The sequence below is a fragment of the Euprymna scolopes genome, chromosome 18 (assembly GCF_053919585.1).
Source record: "Euprymna scolopes isolate OS-2025 chromosome 18, ASM5391958v1, whole genome shotgun sequence".
In the NCBI taxonomy this organism is placed as follows: domain Eukaryota; kingdom Metazoa; phylum Mollusca; class Cephalopoda; order Sepiida; family Sepiolidae; genus Euprymna; species Euprymna scolopes.
In genome coordinates, this window is record NC_136499.1 from 32,864,972 (window position 1) to 32,880,410 (window position 15,439).

General features: G+C 33.6%; 1 protein-coding gene across 8 annotated transcripts in view; it reads right to left on the reverse strand.

Annotated features, from left to right (window-relative positions):
• Window positions 1-15,439, reverse strand: part of LOC145297575 (uncharacterized) — a 362,397-nt gene that overhangs the window by 184,610 nt on the left and 162,348 nt on the right. For all 8 annotated transcript variants that reach the window (XM_080143592.1, XM_080143600.1, XM_080143597.1 and 5 more), the window contains exon 5: window positions 10,089-10,182. In XM_080143592.1, the coding sequence (XP_079999718.1) occupies window positions 10,089-10,182 (94 nt within the window). The remainder of the gene's footprint in view (window positions 1-10,088; window positions 10,183-15,439) is intronic.

Consider the following 15,439-nt stretch of genomic DNA (forward strand, 5'->3'; position numbering starts at 1 on the left):
CGGTCTTATATATGACATGGAACTAAGCTAGTTTAGTAATCTTCATCAATTGTTTCCAAGAACTGCAGCTTGTGGAACTCTTCTGGCTCACTGTTTTCCTCTTATAGCCCTGTTAACTTTAAGACAAGGCATATCACCACTTGGATGTAAGGGGTTACTATTTGGGACCATACCTAAAAAAGATTAAGATGTTGGTTTACATTCTATTTAAACTTCTGCATATCAGTACAACCAAGGAAGCAGGTAGCAAGAAGGGAATTCTAAAGTCTAGCTGTTCGAGAGAAGAAACTATTACAATAGAAAGGTCTCTGGTATTTAGGGACCTTAACAGTGAGAGGGTGAGATTTTGTTGCAAAGTGGGTTTGTCAGGAATATGTACGTCAAGAGGGCACAAGTGCAACGAGTTCATCACAGCACATTCCAGTAAAAAATTCATAAAACAGGCACAGAGATGCAACGTTGCGGCAATGGGACTTTTTTGGACCCTATCCAAGACTAGTGGTAGATACACCAGCCCAGATGTGGCAACAATACTCCATGCATCGGCGAATGATGGCCTTGTAGAGGTACAGAATACTCTCAGGTGAGAGTAGTCTTCTAGCTCGATAGAGGGAACCCACCTTCTTTGCAGCAGCCTTCAGAATGCCCTCAATGTATTTGTTCCAGTTCATATTGCACACAAATGTTAGGCCAAGGGGTTTGAAGGAAGAATTTTCAGGTAGGGTGTTGTCACAGATATCGGTGGTTGGAGAGGCATCTTGTAATTGTTAAAAGGAGAGCAGCTTAGTCTTACTAGCATTAAATGTTACCATCCATTTGTGGCCCCATTCCAATACGGTCTGGAAGTCATTTTCTAACGTCCTGTCTGTAATCATTTTTCATTATTTTTAGCTCCTTTTATCAAGTGACTTTATGCTTTGTCTGGAGAGATTCCCATAAAAAAAATGTTGATCTAATATTTCAAAATTACAATTTACCTAAATTATAAGACAATTGACCTCAAACTTGCATCTCTGACAAAAATAAAATTAAATAAAAAAGTAAATTAAAAAAAATATTAAGATTAAAAAAAATATCAAATTAAAAAAATGTTTTTAAAATTAAATTAAAAATTTTTTTTTAATTAAATTTAAAAAAAATTAAATTAAAAAAAACAAAATTAAAAAAAACAAAATTAAAAAAAACAAAATTAAAAAAAACAAAATTAAAAAAAACAAAATTAAAAAAAACAAAATTAAAAAAAACAAAATTAAAAAAAACAAAATTAAAAAAAACAAAATTAAAAAAAACTAAATTAAAAAAAACTAAATTAAAAAAAATGAAATTAAAAAAAATGAAATTAAAAAAAATGAAATTAAAAAAAATTAAATTAAAAAAAATTAAATTAAAAAAAATTAAATTAAAAAAAATTAAATTAAAAAAAATTAAATTAAAAAAAATTAAATTAAAAAAAATTAAATTAAAAAAAATTAAATTAAAAAAAATTAAATTAAAAAAAATTAAATTAAAAAAAATTAAATTAAAAAAAATTAAATTAAAAAAAAATTAAATTAAAAAAAAATTAAATTAAAAAAAAATTAAATTAAAAAAAAATTAAATTAAAAAAAAATTAAATTAAAAAAAAATTAAATTAAAAAAAAATTAAATTAAAAAAAAATTAAATTAAAAAAAAATTAAATTAAAAAAATTCAATTAAAAAAAATTCAATAAAAAAAAATTCAATTAAAAAAAATCCAATTAAAAAAAATTCAATTAAAAAAAATTCAATTAAAAAAAATTCAATTAAAACATAGTGTTTTTGAGGTTCAACTTTATTTCTTTGAAAAATTTGATACTGATATCTTTAGCATTTTTACATAACTAAAGCATTTTTATTGTATGGGAATTCAATTTTTGTTCCTATGGCAAGAAAATGCTTAAAATATATATTGATTTACAGAAAACTGTGCACATACTATGTTTTTCATCTATAAAAACGAGTCATCAACGTTTTAAAATCATCAATTTTACTATATTCTCCTCCCCCAAAAAATACCCTCAAAACTCCAAGGTATAATTTCCGAATATGTATACAAAATGATATAAAATCCAGAAAAATTAACTTTGCACCCAATTACTTTTTGCAGATTCAGTTAGTCTAAATTTTTAAAAAACAACAACAACAAAAAACAAAAAACAAACAAGTTTTAGATTCATCTGCATATTTTCTCAGCCTGGGATCAAAGTTTAGTATCTAGCACGGTGATGGAGGAACTAGATAATTACAAGCCCTACCACTACTAAAAACAGTTAAGGATTTGGGCCAAAATCCTATTGAACTAGTTGGAGTTATTGAAGAGTTGATTAAGCAGAACTACTCTGTAAAGAAGAGACCAATTCAGACCAACATGCATCTGATTCGTAAGATCATAGAAGAGATAGAAGACACACATAAACCATATTAAACTTGGATCAGTCCAAAACTCTTATCATGATCAACCATTGCTTCTTGGCATCTGTTTTAGAGACTGCCGGTTTTAAGAAAATTTCCATCATTTCAGTAATTATAGGAGCAACTGGGCTCCTGAAAAAGAATTTAAAAGAGTACCTGGAAAATGTACCCGGTATACTAAATTCAAGAGAGATACAAGCAATTGTGCTCAAAAGAGGGGGTAGAATCTTTTTTAAAAAAAAGTCTCTGAAATAGTGATTGAATGTCTGGCATTCAGCAGGATAGCCCATCCTCCAAAAAAAGAGAGAGAGAAAGAGAGAATGAAAGACATAATTAGAAGATGCATTAAAACACATGGGAAAGAAATGAAAAGAAAAATGGAGAAAAAAAAAAACCCTCTTTGTTGAATATTTTTATAAAGCAGACATTATTTCAAGAGAGAAATATCTGCTTTTTGTGCACATATCACTTAAATACTTCAACTGTCCACAAGACAGCAGACAAGATGAACAGGTTTGTGTGGGTTGGTTGGAGGAAAGTGGGTAGGGTTAGTTGAACACTGGGTGGGTTGGATGGTCATCCACTTGTGTGTGTACTACCAAATAAGTCTGAATAGGAAGTGGGGGTTTTTGTTTTTCAAATAGATTCACTTAGAAAAACACAGAGCATAATAAGTTGCTATTTGTGTTTGAAACAGGTTTTAACAATTTTAGTTCAACATGCAAGTAGTATGCTTCTTCCAAAGCCTTCAGTACAAGGAATTATCTTATAAAAATACAAAAATATACAATATATGTATGCCCTTCATTGCCTCTTATGGAAACCCATGAATAAGGTGTGTTGATAGGTGCCCTCAAATATAGAACAAACATTAAATTACCTATGTGGTTTAACATTTTTGTAATTAAAAGAAAATGAGAAGAGAGGGAAAAGGAAAAGAAAAATACCTTAGAGGAGAGAGAGAAGATAAATAGGTAGGTAACGAGAAGAAGGGAGAGAAGACAGAATAAAGGGATGAGGGGGAAAGAAGGATAGAAAGTAAAATTAAAATAAGAGGCGGGTGGAAGAAGAATAAAGTAGAAAAAGGGACAGAGGTGAAGAAGAATGATAGAGAATGGAATCAGAGGCCGGGTGGGGAGCAAAAGAAGATAGAGAGGGTGAGGAAGAGCGGGGGGGAAGGAGGTAGGGAGGGGGAAAAGAGGAAGGGTGGGGGGAAAAGGAGGAAGAGAGGGGGGAAAGGAGAAAGAGAGGGGGGAAAGGAGAAAGAGAGGGGGGAAAGGAGAAAGAGAGGGGGGAAAGGAGAAAGAGAGGGGGGAAAGGAGAAAGAGAGGGGGGAAAGGAGAAAGAGAGGGGGGAAAGGAGAAAGAGAGGGGGAAAAGGAGGAAGAGAGGGAGGAAAAGGGGGAAGAGAGGGAGACAAAGGGGGAAGAGAGGGAGACAAAGGGGGAAGAGAGGGAGACAAAGGGGGAAGAGAGGGAGACAAAGGGGGAAGAGAGGGAGAAAAGGAGAAGAAAAAGAGAATGGGGGGGAGAAAAAGAGAATGGGGGGGAGAAAAAGAGAATGGGGGGGAGAAAAAGAGAATGGGGGGAGAAAAAGAGAATGGGGGGGAGAAAAAGAGAATGGGGAGAAAAAGAGAATGGGGGGGAGAAAAAGAGAATGGGGGGGAGAAAAAGAGAATGGGGGGGAGAAAAAGAGAATGGGGGGAGAAAAAGAGAATGGGGGGAGAAAAAGAGAATGGGGGGGAGAAAAAGAGAATGGGGGGGAGAAAAAGAGAATGGGGGGGAGAAAAAGAGAATGGGGGGGAGAAAAAGAGAATGGGGGGGAGAAAAAGAGAATGAGGGAGAAAAGGAGAATGAGGGAGAAAAGGAGAATGAGGGGGAAAAGGAGAATGAGGGGGAAAAGGAGAATGAGGGGGAAAAGGAGAATGAGGGGGAAAAGGAGAATGAGGGGGGAAAGGAGAATGAGGGGGGAAAGGAGAATGAGGGGGGAAAGGAGAAAGAGGGGGGAAAGGATAAATATAAGAATAAATATAAACAATACAGTTGTCGCCCTTTACTCCATAATGGAGTCAAATTCATTCACAGGAATGACTGACCCATAACGATTTATAAGTATTTTCTTTCAGGGGAAGAGGAAGAACTTTTTGTTTTTATTAACTTCTGAAATTAATCTTACACTATCAAAGGACATACTGACTATTTGAATAAAATGATTCATAAACGTGTCACTTCATATGATTAGACTTGGATGAGCAAAAATGAATAAAACTAATAAAGCCAATCACAGTATAAAGTACTTTAATTTGTTTCTATTGTTACCACTCCTTAGTTCCTCAAAATGTACTTGATGAACTCAGCTATATTTTATATCAAAATACAATAAATACAAATACGAAAATATATATAAATTCATATTTCAAAAACTATAGCCTTTTGATTAGGAGACAGGTGTAATATCTGTTCTCTTCTTGGTCAATGAAGGAGAAATCTTTCTAGACAGAGGATATTAAAAACATTTGTCTCAATTCAGGATATTTTTTAGGGGGAGGGAGACTAAATTTTCCACACATCAAAAAATTGACCCTGTGTCCCTCTTCAGCAGGTAAGTAAATAAAAACTGATAACAAAAAAACAAAAGAAAGAAAAATGTTTATAATCGCTGTAAATTACATAGTGTAGCTTGGGGTCTTTTTACTTCCCTCTTTATTCAATTGCAATCTTTCGATCTTTTTTTTTTTTTTTTAATAATCTTCACTCTTAAAATCTATCTATATATATAAAAGCGAAAATGTATGTATGTATGTATGTATGTGTGTCTGCTAAAAACTTTTGACCAACGGAACAAAAATTCACAAACTTGGTATCATATTAAAGCCCCACCCTCCGGACAACAAATATCGAAAAATTAGCCCAAAAGGACCATCAGAAGTGCGTCAACTGATCGATTTTCTGCAGGGGGAGGGGCCCAAAAAGTGACATTTTAATGTTAAACATTACATATTTTTAAATCGATTTATAACTGCCCCAAAAAATACGGGCGCCAACTCTTCTACATAAAGTATACACGGGGCCGTTTATTTGTATTTAAAACCCGCTGAGTCATGTCACGTGATCTTGACGTCAGCAAGCTCTAATGGCAGTCTGAATTTAAAATTTAAAAATGTTATCGGTAAAAAGAATTTAACCCTCACACAAGCTAAACTATGAACTTCTATGCTATGACAACGTTACCAAAGTAATTAGCACGTTAAAAATAGTTAGATACGATAGTTAAACGAAAAATAACAAGACAAAAATGTGAAGTAAAAAAAAAAAATATGCTTACAAAAAATATTAACGATCAAAGTTTTTACAAAAAAAAAACAGCCAGACGCCATTTTCTTTTTTAGTAACAGTCTTTAGAATAAGGAAGACGAAGTGAGAGAGAGAGAGAGAGAGAGAGAGAGAGAGAGAGAGACAAACACAAACAGAGAGAGAGAGAGAAAGAGAGAGACAGATAGATAGAGAGAGATGTCTAGACAGGAAACGAAATACATAATTTAATAAACGCTGATGTGAAGTAAAACAAAAAAAATAAAATACTGCTACATCATCTCGTAACACTCTCGCGATGACCTCATTTAGTGTCTATCTGTCAATCAAACCTCTTTCACTCGCTTTATAAGCCTTATTTTAACACTATAATCAATTCCTGTTACTCTTGGCCTACACGGTTAAGTGGTTGGAGTTTGTTTCACCTCCGCGTCAAGGCTCCTGGGTTCAATCCAGCCTCACGACCAAAACTATTTTTTTTCCTTTTACATCTTTAGACATGCAGGCAACATTTCTTTATTTTTTTACTTCGCTTATTCTTTAGTTTACTCCCCCCCCCCCATACACACAGCGTTTTTTTTTTTTTGGTTTGGTTTTTCCGATTTTTTTAACATCGTTTCAGGGTTATTACTTATCCCCCCCCATACACACACCTACAAACACCCAAGCAACGCCGGGTACCCCCCCCCCTAGTCTATATAGCACATATAGAAAATGTATGTATGTATGTATGTGTGTTCGCTTTTTCTGTGTGTCTACAAAAGGCTTCTTTCAGAGAAGCGTTCGGTCGGTTCACAACTTTTTAAAACTTTTTTATATCACATACAAATCGTAATATCTCACAGTTAACAACGAAGCTCACCTGTCTATTTAATTTGCTCGATTTTGGGAAGATAAATATTCAATATTTGTCGCTCGCCGCATGTAGGTTAGTCTTTTTCCTATAACATCTTGGGGGCGAGGAAAAAAGGGTTCAGCAGTAAATGAAATCCCGCAGTCAAACTGACCTCATTAACTCATTAAAACGAGCACCTGCTAAATCCAACTAATTAAATAAATTCAAACGTGTTTCCGTAAGCATGTCGCGGTGGGGCAATGGTTAACGTCGCACATTTATTTTTTTCACAACTTTGCCTCAACGGTTCGGGTTCAATCCTCATACTTACTTTTTTTTTTTTTTAACCCCATCCCCTCCCACACACACCTCCAAACACCTGGGCAATGCCGGGTACCCCTCGCTAGTCTATAAATAAGGGACATCCATGCTGAAAGAGTCAAAGTGCTGATAATAAAAACAGGGAAGAGAAAACTGGCTATTTAATGTCGACTTTGCGTATAAACAAAGGGAGAAGAAAATGAATATTAATGAAATTTGAAATATGATTTTTAAAAATTTTTATGGTATTATAATGCACTTGATCTTTGATAGTAAACAAGTCGAGCATGTGCCCCCCCCTCCATGAGTGAAAAATTTACTTTCACCATAACTAATGTTTGTGCAAAATTTCAAAAAAAAACTCAAGATGTGTTTATTGAGAAAAGTGTAAACAAACAAATGGGCAACTGATTTGGGGGCAATTTTACTCCTTTAATAGCCCGTAGAGAGGCAACCAGAGTTATCCTGGAAAATCCATTTTAGCAAAAATTTACTTTCACCATGACTAATGTTTGTGCAAAATTTTTTTAAAAAAATCCAAGGCATGGTTATTGAGAAATAATTGAGATTATAATTTCATCAACATAACATTGGTTGGTACCTAATAAAATAATAAAATTGTTTCAACCAATTGCTGCGGAGCAATAGGTCCTGTCATGCATGTCACACATGGTCCCTTCTTGTAAAATGTTCACAACAAATACACAGCTAGCTGCAACTACTGCAAACAACTTCCCACATTCTCTATCTGTGCCTAAAACTAAACAAAAATTCCATGATCATACTTTTTTTTTTCTAGAATTATCTGTGGAACACAATACTGCAGATATGCTTCCCCGCTGACTCTAATATGGTCATCTTCAAATCCAATGTGAATAAATTCCTGTTGAGCCATCCTCTTAGATAATCTCGCCCACTATGACCTTGTTGTTTCACCATCTGCCAAACATTTAACCCTAGAGTGGCCCCTGGGCCTTGATAAGTGATGATTTCCCTAGTAAAAAAAAAAAAAAACTTCCTCAAAAGCCCGAGACTCTTAATGATGCGCCATTCCAAAGACCAGTGTGAATTGATTAAGCTTTATGAGCACCTCTCCATCACCACCATTTGTGAAAACACTGAGCCTTCTCTCAGCCTGCCAAGCCAGTAAGACATCCGATGAAACTGTTTGATATTATGTGTTGGTTTCAGAAAAGGTTATTTTATTATTATTTGTCTTCTCATTTTTATTCAATTTTTTTTTTTCGTTAACTATTATTGAATGTTTGTTGGTACATTTTCTCATTTTGATACATAATTCTTCCCCTTGTTATTTACTTTTTAGTGTACATAATTTTAATTAATCCAAAGTTTAATTTGTTGAATAATTTATTATGACAAAGTTTTATTTTAGAGTTGTCAGAAAGCTTTTCTTGGAATTAATTTTCACTTCTCATCCAAATTCTGGGCCAGTTAATAAAATCTTTCTGCTTGTTTTCTCTATTTCTACTTCCATTGTTATTTCTCTTCTTCATCATTGATTTAACATCAGTTTTACATGCTAGCATATGTTGGATGGCTTTTAGAAATCAATTTCCAAACTAACATAGCTCTGGCCAGGTCTTTATCCCACTTTCTTTCAAACCCATCCTTATCACTTTCTTAAACATTTTCTTTGGCCTTCCTCTGTTACCAACTTTTTTTTACATCTAATAACTGAAAAACTCATCAATTTCTTTCAATGTGACCAAACCCACAAAGTCTCCTGTTCTGTACACATCTATATTGTTCAGATTTGATCTTCCTCCAAGATCAACAGATTTAGGGTTGTCTTTAAGACTTACATTACACATCTATTGTATCATTTTTGAGTCATTTCTCTCCATGCAGCGCATATCCTCAACTCTCACTGGCCAAGTTTCACTTCCATATGTCACCACACTGTGTTTGGACTTTGCTTGTGTTGTTGCAGATTAGTGGAGCACATGGTAGAACACTTCCAGAGATACTCTAATAACAAACAAGTCATTTGTTGGCATACATTAGGTGTGTCAAACATACGTCCCTTTGCAGGCACACACAAATTGAACTTGAATAAAAGATACTCTAGTTCCATTATTTAATGGTCAAACTTGTAAATTTTACAAATAAAACTGGATAAATATGCATTGTTTATTGTAAAAAAAAAAAAGAACATTTTTTTTTTAATTCACGGCATTTCTTTATGCTTAGAAATAATATGAATCAACATTTTATCCATTACAAAAGTAAAAAAAAAAATAATGCATCTGTCACGTGAGTTTGGCTATAATTTTACGTCTTTTTACAGTCATGGATTTAAATTTCAGAAAACTCCATAAATGAAACTTAAAGTTTTAAACTACTTTAAATTACGTTCAGAAGGAATGATTGAAAAAAAATAAAATAGAAAATAAATTTATACACATTGTACAAAAAAAAGAAAAAAAGTTAATCCCAACCCATTTATAACTTTTAAATGCAAGAAGGTGATGGTTAAGGATTAACTGTACCAAGAAAACAAAAATTTTGATCAGCGCATTATTTTATTTTTTTTATAAGCAAATCACCACTAATCAAGGCTTGAAAGCCACTAGAGGATAAGAGTTAATGAATGTACTGTGATCACCTAGACAACAGCATAGTGATCCTTAATTGTGCAGAATTTGATTATTTAAAGAGACAGTTCAACAAGAATTTATTTACATTGGACTTGAAGATAACTGCTGTAGTTAGCTGGAAAGCAGGCCAGCGAAACAAGTCCTCAAGTGGGTAGTTCTAGGAGAGAAGCTTCGTTCATGAAATTTGAATTTAGATTACGCACAGATAGAGAGTGGAGTATGTTACTAAATATTAATTTTAATTCTTAAACTCGCAATTACACAAAACTATAGTGCGAGTATACGAACTGTATATCTCTGTCCTCAAACAAGGCGATTGGAATTCCTTCTTCCAAGTAGCAAAAATATTCTGCAATAATTTTATCAAACAACTTTAATTAGTTATGCGTGACCATCATGAAAACACCAATTCACCCACATGGTCTTAGGGTTTGATATGTTTGACAGAATGTAAAGGCTATGCACACAAACATATTTGCATTTATTTGTGTAGATTTTTTAAAAACATTTTATAATGGATGGATTAAGTAATGTTTTCCAGTCGGGGTAAATTATTTGTAGTTTTAAACTCACCTGAGAATTATCTCTGTCATTTCTATAGAGAGGGACGATTCTTCGTTTTGTAGTTTTTATGCTACGAGGATATACCACCAATACTTCATACCATCTGAAAATATTAAAAAATAAATACATAAATAAAAAATAAGAACACTCATTAGTATAAGCTGAACGTTTAGTAATACAATCATAAAACTTTACGCGTTTGATATATTTGGTATACTTCAGGTGGTAAAAAAAAAAGAAAATCCAAGATATATTAAAGTATATAAACACAAGGAAGCCCCATAATATTAAAAATAATGCGTAAAGGGTATGAAACACAAATGAATGCATGATGCAGCAATTCTAAAACTGAACCTCCATTATACAGGGTGGAATGATAAAATTGTCACCCTTGAAAAAAAACGACATAATTCCATTTTCCATTTGATGAAAACTAGTTTTCTTTTTTTTTTGTTACAAACCGTCTACTAGTTGGCCAGTTGTGTACAAATCCCAAGAACGATAGGAGCCTTCTATCATGTCTGAAAGTGACACAATATTCAACAAGCGAGACTGGATGCATCGCTGTACAACTCATGCTCTCTACAGATCCAAGTTATGACAACAGGACCATTGCCAGCACCCTCAAAATGCATTGCTGGGTTGCCACAAATAACAGGAACATGACCAGGGTGATGAAAACAAAGTTTCCAGCCAGAATTATGGTCTTCGGTGTGATTTCAAGTGAGGGCCACATCGTGCCACCTCACATCTTTGAAGTTGGCTTGAAAGTCAACCCCAAAATGTGCTGATGAGTGTGGTGATCCTCTGATGCAATCAGGTGGCCACTGGCAGACCCTGAGTTTGGCAGCAGGACTCGGCGTCAGCCCACGAGTTCAAAGAGACCCAGACTTGGCTTCATAAGGAGTGCTAGACTTATCTTTCTCTCACTGGCCCTCCTACTCCCCGACCATAACCTGTTGGACTACTTTGTTTGGTCATACATCGAGAACATCACCACCATGACCTCCCACAACACCAAAGCCAGCCTAATCGCTGTCATCTTCCAAGTATTTACCAAGCTCCTGTCAGCATTTGTGAAAATGGCATGCTCCCAGTTTCGAACCTGTATCAAAGCAGTTATTGAGGCTGAAGGCGGCTACATTGAATAGATGTCAGCTCTACTACATAAGAGTCTGAATTGATTTCTCCAAAAAGGTTTTAAAATAAAGCTGTAGTGTTGTTTTCTTTAGGGTGACACTTATCATGCCAACCTGTAATTTAAAAAAAATATCAATGAAATATTTTTTTTAGAAATGATGCATCGAAAAGTATCCATTCTTCAAAATATTTTAACCCATTGATTCAAGTAGTGATCAGAGGATTGTGACAGAGAGGGATGGGTCTCCCGCAACTATCTCTGATATTACTATTCAAAACAAAATCTGTTGAGTTAAATAAATATACAAAGAAAAAAAATTGATTGAAAATGAAATTAAAAGCATTGTTTGTTCAACGTGTGCACTATATTAATAAATTGTTTTTATACATCTTTTGTTTATTAAGCTATATCAGTCAATAAAATAAGGGAAAATCTCACTTTACATTATATTAGTGACGAGACGATTACAATATATTTCCCTAATTTCGATACAATTAGTGATTTTATTCTGAATTCCAGATTCCAATACAATTTCCGATTCTTTAAAAATCACTAAATAATTATCTATAGGGGCATTTATTTATTTATTTTTGCGTTACCATAAACAAATCTATGTAATATATGCCTACAGTTTTACAAATGTAAAAGAATACTTGGAGGAAGAGGTTGACCTATAGATTTTACTTTTACTGGTAGTTTAAAATCAAAAAATATTTACCATTTTATCATCAGTAGCAGTAATGAAAAATTAAGTTTTAAACAAAAAATAAACTAAAAAAAAAAATCAGTTTTCACATTGGAAAAGAAGTACAAATTTTTTCAATTTCAATTAAGCATTCCAACACTACTTCATATATGAGATTATTTTCATTATTCACATAAAATCTAATTTGAGTTGCAACAATCTCATTTAGAAGAATCATCTTTGAGATGCCTTAGATAAGTTTCCAGACTTTTTTTATATCGGCACTTTTATTGATAGTACACACATGAAACTCTAGTTTCCTTCAGAGTAATCTCCTTTGGCTGCAATACATTTGTTGCATTGTTCCAACTTCTGGAAGTCCCCATGGAAGTCCTCTTGTGAGCATGTTGATAATCCTCATCATAGCATCTTTTATCTCAATTGTCTCATAACAAGTCTCTAAGGTTTTCCTTGAGCTTAGGGAATAACCAAAAGTCACAGGATCTGAATTATAGGGAGGGTGAAGAACTGTCTTGATGCCCATCTTGATCAAATAGTGTATGATCTTCTCTGAGCACTCTTGGACAAATTTTGTGCAAATCTTCCACATCTTCAGTTCCTCATGAAGAATTGTGTGTGTGCAGTTCCCACACTGACATCAAACTGTGCACTTATTGTCTCTATAGACGGTCCTTATCCATGAAATTTTTAATTTGGCCAATCAACTCTGGTGTTCTGACTTCTTTACTCCTCCCACAGCTCTCATCATCCTTCACAAACTCCCTACCTTCCTTGAATCTCTTATGCCACTCAAAAACTGATGCTCAATTCATGCAAGATGGCCCAGAAGCAGTCTGGAGCATTCCATACGTTTCTATGGCATTTTTGAAATTTTCTCCAAAAAGAATTTTATTACATATCATTCCTCTAAAGTGTCCTCACGTCCAGATTGCATTTTTGAAATTCACCACTTGTGACAATCGGGCTTTAGTAAGGTGTATTCCAATTCCTGCTGCAGCTGTTTATTTGAACCTGAAATCATAAAAATTGGTCAGTCATCTCATAAGATCTATAGAAATAACATACTGAATTTTCCAGAATCTACGACAATTTTAAATGCTTGTACAAAATACCTGGAAACATATTTAAGGCACCTCGTACATATTAATACAATTGACTTTAAAATGTCCAGATACAGTTTATATGTTATTCGTATTTTGATAGTAAAAATTTACTTCATTAGTATCCAGTAACAATTTCAACTGATTTAAGATGCACAATATTAAGCACAAAAAAAAAATGTTCAGAAGTTTTCAGTAATTTATTCATTTATTTGGATTCTTTGGACTTCTCTTCTCATCTTGAGTGTCATGGAAGTTCCAATAAATATTCCAATTAATTAAATAATATATTTTAAGTAATTCTTAATTAAATATTTAACTCCTAAAGACTCACTCAAAACTGATTATTATTCAGCACTTTATCCATTGTGCCATAGGATAATTCTAGTCTGAATTTTGGGAGCATTAAACCTACTTTTAGTTTTAGACGAGTAGTATTACTACTTATTGCCACGAACAAACACATACATAATTTTTATTATTAATAGTGTTCAATTCTAATATTACTGGTCCTCAGATTATACTGAATTCTATACTAGGTCTACTTAAAAGGCCACCGTCACTGCACTACATTTTTGAGATGTCTTATTCTACACTCTTGTTTATAACTAGGGCATATTCTTTTCATTGTTTTGACACTCGAGTGTGTATTTGTTGATATCTTATATGCTTTTATAAAGAGTGGTGTGGTTTTTGGTTGATTAACTGTGTCTGTGTCGGATATATACTCGAGAGTGAAAACAATGAAAAGAATATGCTGTTGGCATAGCCCTATTTATAACTTTTATTTCATCCTGCAAAGGTAAATGGCCTCCTTTTTATATGTGGTCAGCTATACCCGAATTTTCAACATCTCCAAATACACATCTCCACATATGGCTTTTACAAGATATTCACATTATCAATCCCAATCTAAAAAAAAAAAAAAAAATTCTGAACCTAGTAAAAATAGTTATTGCAGGCAAAAAGGAATTGTGGAACAACAAGATAGCAGCCACTTTTTTTTTTTTTTTTTTTTGTGCTGTCATCATGAAAAAGTAAAAACGTTTTATTTATTCAAGTGCTTCAGTAATTTGGGGATGGTTTTTTGTTTTTGCAGACATTTGAATGTGACAAGACTAAGAAGGTTTAAGTATGCTAAGGGTGAACGAAGCAAGTGGAAGAAAAGCAATTGACAATGGTGTGTAGCTTAACAGATCAATCCCTTTTGGAGGTAGGTTTCTAGTTTCTGTATTATTCTTTTTTTAGTTTAATTTTATTTCTATTGTTGCTGGGATAGAGTTATGGCTCAGATGGGGACAGCCACAAGTAGTCTCGATGAAACACTTAAAAATAACGTAACTAAAAACTCAACATACGGAAACTTCGAGAATTTTTATTTATTTTGTAAAAATTAATATTAACATCAAACCTTACAACATTTGATCAAAATAAACAAAACCGTTGAAATATTTTTTTATTTTTTTAAATTTAGAAAACTAAATAAAACATTTCAAAAATCCAATCTGGACGTGAAGACACTTTAGAAAATTCTGTTTTAAATTGGAAAAAATGCCACAAATATATGGAATACTTCAGACTGCTTTTGGACCATCTTGCATGAATTGAACATCGGTTTTTGAGTGGCATAAGAGATTCAAGGAAGGCAGGGAGTTTGTGAAGGATGATGAGAGCTGTGGGAGGAGTCAGAACTGATTGGTTAAATAAAGAATTTCATGGATAAGGACTGTCTATAGAGAAAATAAGTGCATATTTTGATGTCGGTGTGGAAACTATACAGAATTATTTGCGAGGAACTGAAGATGCAGAAAATTTGTGAAGTTTATCCCAAGGGTGCAATCCACAACTCCATCCTTGTCATAGACTATTTGGCCAAGATGGGCATCAAGACAGTTCCTGGCTCTCCTTATAGTCCAGACCTTGCTCCCAGTAATTTTTTATTATTCCCTAAACTCAATGAAAACCTTAGAGGCTATCGTTGAGACAACTGAGGAGATGAAAGAGGCTGTGACGAGAGTCATTAGCATGCTCGCACAAAAGGACTTCTATGGAGTCTTCCAGAAGTTGTTGGAAAAGTATAAGTGCGTTGCAGCTGGAGGAAATTAGTTTGAAGCAGACTAGAGTTTCATGCGCATACTATCAATAAAAGTGGCCATACTAAAAAAACGTCTGGAAACTTATTGAAAGATCCTCATATATAAATCTCGTAAAATTAACAAATTAATGTCCTCTTCCACAAGATCGCAATGAACACTGACAAATCTCAGCTCCAATGTTATATCTCAGGTGTCAAAAATGCAAATGCATATTTTCCTCAATTCGTTCTGCTTAAATTAATAGTTTTCTCCTATACAAATAAATGCTACCTAAAAAAAAAAAAAAAAAAATACAAGTTCTCTTTTTCCTTGATATC